This window comes from Bactrocera oleae, chromosome 6 (assembly GCF_042242935.1).
Source record: "Bactrocera oleae isolate idBacOlea1 chromosome 6, idBacOlea1, whole genome shotgun sequence".
NCBI classification, from domain to species: Eukaryota; Metazoa; Arthropoda; class Insecta; order Diptera; family Tephritidae; genus Bactrocera; species Bactrocera oleae.
In genome coordinates, this window is record NC_091540.1 from 52,730,298 (window position 1) to 52,743,260 (window position 12,963).

A 12,963-nucleotide genomic window follows, 5' to 3' on the forward strand; every position below is an offset into this window, starting at 1 on the left:
TTGACCCGACATACGGTCAATATGTAAGATATCTTAGGAAAATTAAGTAAAGTTATAACAAACTGTAGATGTACTATAGTTTATTGCGAATTCGGTCCACGACTTGCCCCAGCTCCCATATATTACATTTCGATTTTCGATATTCTGTCAGACTTTATAACGAATATATAAGTCAAGATATATGTAAGTTATCTCCATAAACTTGTGTACAAACATGTTCTCGAGTATACTGGAGTATTGACAAAAGCTTATGCAATCAGTTTCGTTCTTTTTCTGCCCTCAATAAACCTGATATAATGACTTCCCACTTTGCACCTGACGTTAAATTATTTATGTTAGTGAAAATGTGTGACATATTACCGTGAGTATGTGGACAAGTTTTCTCAAAAATTATGTAGGGATGAACATTAATAAAAGTGGGCTGAACCTCTCATTTGAGTAATTTATTGTAGGTTGATTTAAGTATAAATATTTCGGACACGTAGCAAAATATAGTTATAATACTAAATAAAGCTATAACTTACAAAATAACATATGTTAATTAATTTGCAAATCTGATTGTAATCCAGTCACGGTTTCTTCGAATAATAAATGTTGAATTTTTATGCTAAATTTTTTAATATAAAGTTTTGCAAGACCAAAACAGTATTCCCCCAGCTTTGATTATTGTAAAATAAAAATTTTCGATTACACCCGCACTTAGCCCCACTTTACTTATTAAATATATCTAGCTCGATTAGTTTTCGGCATTGCGAACAACCCTTAGGCGACCAAACTATTACACTCTGTTTTAAGATGTTTTGAGAGCATAAAAAATATATATCAAAACATATAATATATTTATAAATATTAATATGATCCAAAAAAAGCTACTCCTACCCTTTCAATGAGTATTGAAATAACTTCTTTGATTTATATATGCATGTACAGTTCTTTCATGAGAACAGAAATCTCGAGTAATAAAGTGTGGTAAAATCATAATACTAAATGAAAAATATTTATAACATCATATACATTTTTAAATCCAATTGCAATTTGTTGTGGTAGTATACTGTATTGAGAATGCTTTTCACTCAGTTTCTAACTTAAGAACATACATATTAATAAGTTATTAAAAAAATATATGGAATGCACTCTATAAAAATTTAGTAGACTAAGTTCTTTAATATTTACACCCAACATTTCATTATTCCTTCTTAACAGTCAATACATTTTATTATAAAGTGCAAAAGTCGCTCAAAAATCAAAAGACTTAAGCAAGCAACTCGATCATTCGCCTTCTCTAAACACACATTCCATTAAATTACATTAATTGATTGATTTCACACAAGCCCAAGAAGTAATTTGTGCAATTCTAACAACTTCCCAGATATCATTTTTAAATATACGCAGCATGAGTACCTCTAATACCAATAGATAATTGAAAGCGTCGCAGTTCTGCTTGTACAACTTAATTCTTTAGTTATACCATATAAGACAACCGAGTACTGCGTGTACAATTTTTTTTTTTAATTTATATTTCCGTTCTCATGCCTGTTAATGATAGTTGCGGTGTTCACACATAAATAAACTTGCATAAGTGGATGTGTGTATGTTTATTAGTATGTAAGCGAGTACATTCGCCGCGCTGTGGTAAATCTATAAATGCGTCTGAATAACATCAATCAACCGCCTGGACAAAAGGTTTACCACACGGCAGCACAAAGCAGTGGCAATTATTTGTTCTATGAAAGTGAACAACAATGAAATGCGTGTACGAAGTTATCTAATATGCCGCTCTTCCTATAGAAGAAAGGAAATGACGCCTTCTAACTAATTGTTGTTTTGCTAGTCATTAAAAGGCACTTGAGGAGCACAACTCACTTGGAAGTCTCTTTGTTTGAACTTTTGATGAAAATATCACCGAATTTGATTTACGTGAAACTTGCTTTTGTTTCCACTAATATCATTCCATCCAGTTGGTAGTCTACATTTAAGATTTGAAAAGAAGAGAAGCACTCGACAAGAACCTTGAAAATGATTTAGATATTTAAAGAATATATATTTATACTACTGGAACCTCATTTATTCTTAAAGCATTATGTCGTCTGTTTATGCATACTTTCCTCTGACTTACTTGAGGAAAAAAAAAAAACGCGGCCATCCGCGAATCCTATCAAAACTAATATGCATTCTTACAATGAAGAACTGGTCTCTTAATATCAACAATATTCCATACTGAACATAAGACCTTCAAAGCTTGAACTATGTACTTGTATCTACGGTTATACTACGATTGAAAAAGCTTTGACTAAACAAAGAAATAAAAAACATCTTTATCCAAGTTGTAGAGTACTAACCTTAACTTTAACACTTTCAAAATTTGAAACATTTCATTCAAACATCAATACGAACAAGTTTATGCCCCGATCTGTTACAATGGATGAAATGTGGATAATTCGTTATACACCTGAGTGTGAAATTCCTACAATATACACAAGTCCGAAACTGAGTATTCCTGAATTATTGTGACAATACTCCTTTAAATATTGAGAAAACAGATAAACTTGGGCGAAAAACTTATCTTAAATTTGCTCCACCTAAAGGAAAAAATAAACAATTTGGATTTAATCAGTTAGACTGTAACTTTTAGGCAGCATTTTGATTCGATTGGACGTCGATATTAAAGCCAAGAGCGCCCATTTGGTGAAGAAAAATAATTTTTTTCACCGATTTGGCTCATCCTGCTTGCAATACGACCAATAAAATTACGGAGTTATGTTATGAACTAGAACTTTACTCACCGTATTCACTATATTTGACCCCAGCGACTATTTCCACCCTCCTAGACTCAGAGAGTATGCATAACTCATAAATTCTATAATTTATCACTTTATTCAAGTAAGATACAGAAATTAACATCTGATCGAATTCGGCCCGGACTGACAACACGTATTTTTTAGCACTACTCTTTATTATCATCTCCAAAAGGCTCCTTTAGAGCCAATACAAGCATGCCAAGGATTAATCTTATTTTATATACACTTGTTAGAAGCCTCGGCTGGTATGACCTTCAGCGAATTGTGATGTTTTCGCTTTCGGCTCTTTTTTGGATCGCCATTCGCTAAATTGTTTGGTAGCCTCAACGACATATTTATAAACACTCGTCTCATCACCAGTTTTTGCAAAAGATTCTGGTACAAGCCTAGTATTGACACGCTTCATAACCAAAACATTAACCAAAATGTTTTGAGTTGATCCATAAGGCGACACGACACTACGATTTTCAAGCACTGTTTCTTTAACTTTTTTCGATGTTAACGCCATTAATAGAGGTGGACTTCACGAACTTCACTGAATGCTTTGTGTCACTCAAAATTGCCAGACAAACCGTTGGTGGCTGAAACAATCAGCTTCCAAACACACACTAATCGACACATGGTGATCAAACTTCACACGAACAGAAAAAGAATTGTCCCAATCTAAGAAAAATTTTGTTATCGATTCGGTTTGCATTCATAGTTTAAATGGATAAGTCCGAGTAAAATTTTATCAAATTTATATAGAAATTGATGCGCAGTATTTACTAAATGTATAGCATTTAGAGATTTTTGTCAATCAGAACTGCTGCGCTAAAGTGACGTCAGCAATCGAACTAACATTGTAAAGTGAGTATTTCCTCAATCGTTTTAAACCATTTCTTTAGCGAAATTGTTACTAAAAGCGTGTGCTTTGCCTTGTAATCCTTCAATTTACTGTATTTGCAAGGAAAGTTTCTAAAAAATTAATTGCACATGGGTTAAAAATAGCTATATGTACTTGTACATATACACTAATGCATATATGCCTATGGGTCGGCATTCTAAATTTCTCTCTTATCTTAAATCGCAGTAATTTCTTCTCGTCCACCACACACATTCACACACACACAAACTTAGTAAAATATTGTGCACAAAAAATGACTTTCTGTCATATTTTCCACACACACGCGGCAGACTTTAATGACCGCGTATCATAAAATGCTAATAAAAATCGACGAACAAATGTGTTTGGTCGGCTAATAGCGCCATCAGTCAGCCAGTCAGTCGGTCAAGCGGTCGCTTGTAGGCTGTGCCATTAATTCATTTTATCTGTCATCTACTTTTGCTCGCTTTTATCAGCGAACGTGATGCTTTGGTTCCATATTACACTTTTTCTTTTCATAGCCATTTGGTCTTATTTTGCATCTTTTTTCAATTTTATACTTTTTAATCGTGCGCCAAATGTTCAAGAGTGTATATATACCTGTATCAACATATGTATGTTTATTAATGCAACTATATTATGCTTCACATTCACTTGTTCGTTGCTCTTCGCTTTTGTCGACCACATTTATGTGATACACCTCCTCGCTTTCCGTTTGCCTCTAAAATACATATTATGGATACAAGCACTTGTCTAGTAACTTAAAACACAAATTTTCAAGATTTTCATTGAACTTTTTGTGGTCGAGTTTGTTAGGCATCTTTGTATTAATCCAGAAATGAAGAAATGAAATCAAAGCACTACAAATCATTTTAATGATGTTTATTGTTTGGATTATTTATGTGTTGGCAATCAAAATGCTTCCTATTGTTTACATAAGACAAACGTCAGTATTATACTTGTATAAGCGCGCTATACAAATTTAGGTTGAATCAGGCAATTCGGCCTTTGGAGTACCTTTGTTAAGAATCATTGATACGCTATTAAATATACGAACTTAAATAAGTGAAAAGAGTATTAAGAATATCGACAATAAACTTTGAATTTTCTGAACCGTTAAAGGCTGGTAATAATGCAAACCCCTAATTGTCATAAGGAAGTACGAATATATGGTAAATCTCTGAGTACTCCTTATTTACAAACCCTAATCCCGTATTTTGCCGTATGGTCTTGATCACTCATAAATTGTCTGTAAAAAAGTTAAACTCTGATGAAAAAAAATGCGCTATAAGGGCTTTGTTAAATTTTGATTGCAAATATATTGAATTTTATCATTGAATCAGAGATATGGTAAACCGTGTATCAAATACCAGATAATAAATCTAGTTTCACAAAAAATGTTCGTTATCCAGCCACCTGTCTTTTTCTTAACTTCAAATTCCTACTCGAAAAATTAATTATCTATGGATCACCACTTTTCATAATCAACTTTTAAAACGGACACTTACCTCAATTAGTGTTAAAAAAAAGCGCTCTCAGAGAATTGTAATAAGGTACTCTACCTCTTTTTAGTGTGATTTGTAAAAATATAAAGAGAAATGCATCAGACAATTGAATCACATTCTTATTAAGTATAATATAACTATTACTAACTGGTAAATAAAAAACAAATGAATCATTTTCATGTATTTTAATACAAATCTTTATTATCGCTTTTAAAATAAGCTCACTTTGAGCTATATAAGACAACCATGCCAACGCTTAATCAGATTTTCCATACACTTGCTGTATGCCTCGGCTGGAATGGCCTTCAGGGTCTTCAGTGAATTTTGGGTTTTCCTGTTTCAGCTCATTTTCGGGGCGCCGTTCGCTAGATTGTTGGACAGTTTCATTTTTGAAAAATATTCAGGTCTTTTGGTACGACTCTAGCATTGATACGCTTCTTACCCAAAACATTAACCAAAATGTATTGAATCGATCCATAAGAGATGTTGCGATCCTCTACTATCCCTCTGATACCAACACTAAGCCTCTATAACTAAAGACTCTGCATTAACCTTTATCTCTCAAAAAATTGTATCTCGATTTCAAAACCAAACGATGGGTTTATTCTTTTTCTAATTAAGCCCCAATAAATAATATCTTCCCTAAAAAACATACATTCGATTGTAACCCGCTTGCGTTTCAAACAACCACAAGAAATTTGCACTTAAGATAAGCAAAAAATTGTTGATTTCACTTGAAAATATTTGCCAACCAACCAGCAGATGCCAATGAGTCAGCCAATTTAATGTCGTAGCCAAACTCCTAATCACACTTTCCTACCAAAACTTACAGACTAACTTCTCCCACAGCAATTATGTGTAAATTGCTACAGTAAGCCAAAATACAAGCCAACGAAATTAACCCAAATCTTACTTGCACAAAAAGTGAAAATTAAAAGTAACTCGCAGGTGTGGGTGTTCATGTATGTATGTACTTAGGTTAAGCCAAATGCTCAGTCATCCGCCATCTCTGTGCAAGACTAGGACTTTAATAAAATTCCAAACAAGCTGGTGCAGTTTCATTAATTTATCATACGTCGCAAGAAATAGAACTACCTGCTGGAAACCCCAGATTAAACTAATTTTAAAGATTTTTCGTTAAATTATCATAAAATAATTACATTTTCAAGCTTCGCCACTTTTTAGAAAATATAAGATTTAACACTTAAAAAGAATAATAAATAAGTTTGCTAAATCCGGAATCATGCATCTCATGCATTTTTGTGGTGTACGCTTTGATGTTACCTGAGCAATGGACGGATCTACAAATTTTCAGTCAACTTTGAGCGACTGCTATTTGAATTTTAGAGCGCTTTTTATGTACTAAACATTTTCTTGCAGACATGCTAATACCCGTCAAAGCTACAATTAAAGATTATTACTAGAATTAACTGCTAATATTAATACTCGTATGAGCTCAGATCGAATCCAGGAGCAGCGCGTACCTTCATTTCTGAAGAAATATAACAAACCAACCAATAATGTTGTTGTTGTTGTAGCGGCAGAATTCTGCCGAGTTGACAGTCCTTGGCCGGAATAAATCCGGGTCCGTTCCGGTAACATAGACCCGACTGTCGTAGGAACGGACCAACCAACCAATAATAATAATAGTAGGTTATCAAAAAAAGGTAAAGAGTTGGATTGTATTAAAATACTCTAGAAAACTCAAGCTAAAATCTAGCTGAAGTCTCACACAATTTAATATCTAAAAAAATCGACTGCTAGTACCCAGTACAATGGTCTCAATTGTCAGAATGTTAATACTGCGGAATGGAGGATGCCGGGCACACTTTCGGATTAAGCTAGAATAAATGAATTTTTCCCAGAGCGTAAATAAAAAATCTAAACATTGACTTAGATCATTCCGTCTCATTATCTATTAAGTAGTTCAAGAATAACAGATTAAAAAATGGCCCGTCAGCTCGTAGAAAGACCTCAGCTTTTCTATCTTCCTCTAAATTTTCTTTAAAGGACGAGCATTCATGTGAGCTCAACTAGGAAGTGTTCTGAATTTTTCTTCATCTCAGTTTTATTTCGGACTGCTTCTCATTAAAAAAAAAATTTCTACAATCTTGTCAAAATTTTGCGACAGTAAACATACCACATACTTGATTTGAATCCTACCAATTTTTTCCCCTTTTTAAGATTTTCGACTTTATATTATCGCCAGCTTGCATTTTTCCAGCAATTTCGCAAATATTTATTTTCATGCTTAACCTAACTACAATTTCTTTTACTAAAGGTTCTCTTGGCTCAAAACAGTTTGCCTTACCCATTTTTTTATTCACTTGCCAAATTCCGGCTGCTGCAACTGCTGAGCCACACCTCAAACGCAGTGCAACCGAAAGTGTATACATATGTATACTTTTATACTATGGTTATATGGATATATGTATGCAAGTAGTATATATGTAATATGTATAGACTAGTAAATGCAATTATTCCGAAAATTGCGTTATTCGTTTTGCCAACTAGCAAGCAACCAATAAAAACAATAATAATGCTTAGTCTAACTGCCAACAGCTGGCAGCCACCAATAACTGACACCCAGCAACCCACAAAGTGCAAAACCACCAAGTCATTGAGTCAACGGGTGGTCACCAAGTGTTTCCTCCTCAACCTCTGCAATTTTGTTTGATTTTTGTGTTTTTTAATGTTCTTTGTTTTTTTTTTTGTTTTGTGCGCCTTGTATTTACTAGCAGTTCATTAGTTTCGTTATTTGGCAAGTATTCACGGTAATATGAGTGCGGTTATGAGCATTAGGCTTGCTCATAATTGTCCGCTAATACATTATAAAAACGGTTTATAGTTTAATAATTTAGTTCGACAAAGTAAATTTTTAAGCAGCACTTTCCTTATGAGGTTCAATACGATTTGCAAAAACCTCAATGCAGGTTTAATTACTTTTTCCACTCTCTTTGAATGTATCTCCAAATCATATAGATAATTCTATCTAAATACGTTGAAAAGTCAGGAATGTATGACATATGAATCATCCATATCATGTTTTGAATGCTCAAAAACGCTTTGTTTTGACCTAAAAAGGTTGAGCTTGCCTTGTCATCGTGAAAACTGATTGATCTTCTGCGGCTGATTTTTCTCTCAGACAAATTCTGATCATTCTATATACATATTCCAAATATAACGTTCCAGAGTGTTCTATATTCAGTTATACCGAAAACAGCGGACTATTTACTTTAAAGAGCTTCATGCGTCTCGTTTTGTAAAACCCAATGCTGTTTATTCTCGATCCAACCATCTTAAGACAAGATTCATTTATAAATTTTGGATAGTCTATCATATGTCACACATATGTATATTAACTGCAATCGCCTATAACAAGCCCGGACTCCTCGTCTCTTCTCAAATTCCTTTCTCAAATAATACTCTTATCAGTCTCTCTCTATTTCCCTGATATTTCTTTTTATCTAGCTTTTAAATAAGACTCATACTCTCTTCCTCTCATTCTGAGTACTTTTAGCTTTAAAAGCATCAAACTTTACGAAGATAATTTCATTATAAAAGTCTTCAAATGGAAATTCAATGCGATTTGCTAGGGAAGACCTAATTTTAAAGCAGAATATTGAATTAATTAATTTAGAATTAATTCTGATTGGAACCTAAATTTTAAAGATTAGACGCGAACCTGAGCTGCTCCTTTCTTGTACCCTTTATATGTTATTCTTATGAATATTGTAAGCGTGAGCAATACGACAATTTTTGTGCTGACGGATGAATTAGAGAGGATTTCTTCTATGGCAACCTCACCCTAGCGTCACTTTAATTAAAGCTTCAACTGCCAAAGAGTGAAGCCGAAACCTCTTTTCAAAATTAAGCAACATCGCCATGCAACATGGCCTGGTGTTTTTATCACTACAAATTATTGTTGTTGTGGTGCACGTATAACTGTTGGCAATTAAACATATCTTTGGACCGTTATGTAAGCAATATTCGAAATTAATGGACTTTTTTGGCAGTAAATTAAGTCATTTTCCTAAGCAATTGCAGCTGCTACCTTAAAAATAGGAGGATAACATTAGAAGCTAATAACATTTTCGTAAAAAAATGGAAATTTATAGATTGCTTAAATCAATGTGTCATGCGATGAATTATTTAGGTGGAAAAATTTGTTTTCCACTCTTTTGTTTGTAAATAGATGAAATGAAGTTAGGCTGGATGGTCGTTCGTACTTTTTCAAACGATTACAAAAATTACTTTTTTAGTAAATTAAGTACAATATAGGCATCAAACCAGTTCCTGAGCTGCAAAGATATCAGAAAATATAGTTCTGATTCAGGAAAGTATCTGACAAGAGTAAAATGAGTTTACAATAATTATATTTACATTCATACTTCGAGAGTAAACAACGGATTCTCGAGATATCTGCCATGAGTTATCACTTTGGCTGTGTACATGCCTTTTCAGCAAAAATTTTGTAACACTTAGCAGATTAGTTTGTTAGTGGGTCAGTCTATTGCGATTCTTTTGGTTTGCATCGACTTCTGTGGCCTTTGAAACGCCCCTGAAAGCTTCTTAGCATTACCAGTCATTAGCAAATGAAAAGGCTTTGTGGGTTTTACTTTCTAAACTGCCGTTTCTAAACCGCCTATTGCTTCCAGCCGTTTTTGAATCGGAAGCTATAATCTAGGCTAAATGAAGCTCGACCAATTCAAATTCTTATCATTTATTACTATTTTGATAAGTTTTCGCAAGTTATTTAAATATTGCACAGCGGGTATAATTATAAAAAAACCCACACACATTTTTTATACAACATTGTCTTTTTACTGGCGAATATTTTACATTTCCTTTATGTCGCTTCCGCAGGTGGAAACAAGTAATGAAATGTATCGTGCTGTCATCGAAGAGATTGCACGCTTCCTTGATCGTTATCAAACGCAAAAACAACAACAACGTCAATTACAACAACAGCAACAAATATCACGTTCCAAGAGTCTCTACCAAGTCTACGATGGCAACAGCACTGGCGAAGGTCATGAACAAAGCACCAGCAGTGTTGGCGCCTTTGCAGATAAATCAATTGGCACATCTTCTTCGTGTTTGCGCACGCGCAGCACCAGCAACCTGATCGTAGACCTCAAGCAATCGGCCATACACAATGGCAATGCCGCAAAATCAGGTGGCGCCAACATGAAGCATAGCAGTCTGGCCACAGCAGTGGCCGATAAGCGGAGTTATGATGCCATTAACACAACCAACAACACTGCGTACACAACATTCAAGGACTTTACCTGGTATGCTAACACTTAGATATTATAAAAAAGAGTAATTATTATTAATTATTGCATTTACTTATCGCCCACCCGCTTCTACAGGCGCCGTTCACCTAAAAAGTGTGCCGAGTCTAAGGCTCAAGCCGCCGCTGATGATCTTGAGGAAAAACTCAACCAGGAAGCTTTTCGTCTCTCGCGCACCATACACAATCTGCTCAACACCTCTACACGTCAACCGGATTTAACGCAGCATCGTAATGGCGTGTCGGCATGCAACAATACACTACACACGAAAGTAGCGAAACCCGCAACAATACCGACAACACACATTACACCTGCTCAAAACAATGCGAGCAACAAAGTTAATGCCACAGCTGCTGCGGACAAGCACAACAGCCGCACCGTCCCAGCCGCCACCAACTCGCTTGCCAATGCCACTGCGGATATGCTCTTCCTGCGCGCGAACAACATACGCGACTCGCGCCTATCGTTGCGTAGTTCCACTGATAGCTCTGTACATTCCACCACCTCCAATTCGTCTGTGGTATCCACCTCCTCCTCTTCAGCAGCATCGACTTCATCGGGCAAGGTGGAAACGGACGAAGATGTAACGCTACATCATCCCTTCCATCCGATTGTGCTGCCATTCAAACAGCACCAACATCCGCTCAGCTCAGCCACCGAAGACGAAAGTGGCTTCAGTTCGATTAGCTCATTTCAGGATATCGGATTACCGCTGTGCTCCACAATGATTTCGAACGGCACATCCACACCGAATCGCTTATCGTTGGCTAGCGTTAAATTGGACACAGCCAGCTTGGGTAATGGCAACACTGCGCCCACTGCTGGGCTGTGTGATGGCGAACCGCGCGAATATGCGTGCGATAGTCGTAATTCAACCTTGAAAGCCAATCATCCCGGCAATGTGCTGGGCGTACCACTGCAAGCCACACACGACATGCAACACCGTTGGGATACAACAACGAAAACCAGTTATCGCAACGCCAACAAGTATCAACGTTTCTCTACGCTCTCCAACGAGGAAGCGTCCGCAGTACTTTGGGTGTAGGAACGCGCAAATCGGCCTCAATTCTACTTAGTGCATTTAATTTATTAAATGTTTCTTCTAGTAAAGAAATCGAAAAAATCACATACATACATATACATAAATGGTAAATATTTATAAGTATATTTAAATTGATTTAATTTCGGCGATTTTTAAAAGAAATTTTAATCTGAAATTTTAGTGCGTACTTCACGTTATATTTAGTACTGTTATAAGATGGTACAATTCCGTGCCTTTTAATATGTTAAATGTTATTTTAAGAGAAGCATACATTTTATGATATTCATTCTTAAACTCTTCCAGTTTCTGTTGCACGAATTCGCAGTTGCATTTATTTTGCTATACATACATATATAAACATATACGTATATATACGATACATAGTTTTAAAAACGTTTACTAAACGCTAAGATATTATTGAAAATTAAATAAAACGCCAATTGGTCTAATTAGATTACACTGAAAAACAAATTTTCTTTTGAAATTCTTTTGGAAGCCTTTTTTGGATTGGTAAACTAAGCATGTATTTCAGAATAATAGAACATTGAACAAATAGTTTTGAGAAATCCCGCTGAGGGAAATATCGCGTACTTTAGCGGTTGCAGAATTCGCCGATGAATTTTGTGTAATAAATATATGTAAGGTTAAATCAAAGTGGTTGTATTACATAGTTTGGTTTTGATCGACTATGAAAGTTGACGTGTACGTAAATATTATATAAATAGAAAAATATACGAGGACGATTATCGAAACTTAGGTTAACAAGTCTAAACGCAATCCTAAGTCGGTTTATGATGAACAACGCACAAGTACCCCGCAAACGGTTAGTATGGACGATAATCTGACAAAATCCTTAGCATTCAAAAATACCGATGGGTCATATATATCCACTGGTATATACCAAAGACAAAACACGGTTGACACGGTGGGCTGAGGGCCGGAAAGGCAACTGTTTTTTAGAATTCACAAGATATGATCTATATCGATGACCAACTGTCACAGGTCTATACTTTGCCGGATTCTTAAATCGATTCGATGGCGAATTGCAGAAAACCCGACTCCATCGGGCGAGGGAAAAGGTACTGTACCTCCATGGCAATGCACCGACTTACACTTCCTTGGTAGCCATGGGCACATTGCTCGAATTATGCCACGAACTCATCCACTGTATTATGCAAATTACCAGCATAAATAATGAAAGCAATAACAATTTTGAAAATCAAAGTAAAATAAAACTTTGTCCGTATATAATATACAATAGTTTTGAATAGCGAGTGAGAAGAAAATTCCTCTAACAAAGAACAAAACAAACAAAATATATGGCGCAAAAGCGTGGACGATTATAAAGTCCTTGAAGGTGAAACTTGGAGTTTTAGCAGAAGTAAGAAAAAGTTGACTTCAATTGCAAGGAAGCTATAAATAAGTATAACTTTGTATGGCAGCTATATGCTATAGT

The 12,963-nt window shown here is 35.3% G+C and overlaps 1 protein-coding gene across 1 annotated transcript in view; it reads left to right on the top strand.

The window, feature by feature from the left end:
- The window catches only part of LOC106624085 (putative uncharacterized protein DDB_G0282129), a 75,481-nt gene extending 63,503 nt beyond the window's left edge, over positions 1-11,978 (top strand). Inside the window, exons 3-4 of the mRNA XM_070111189.1 lie at positions 10,035-10,462; positions 10,544-11,978. Coding sequence (XP_069967290.1) covers positions 10,035-10,462; positions 10,544-11,510 — 1,395 coding nt within the window. The 3' untranslated portion in view covers positions 11,511-11,978. The remainder of the gene's footprint in view (positions 1-10,034; positions 10,463-10,543) is intronic.
- The last annotated feature ends 985 nt before the right edge of the window (positions 11,979-12,963 follow it).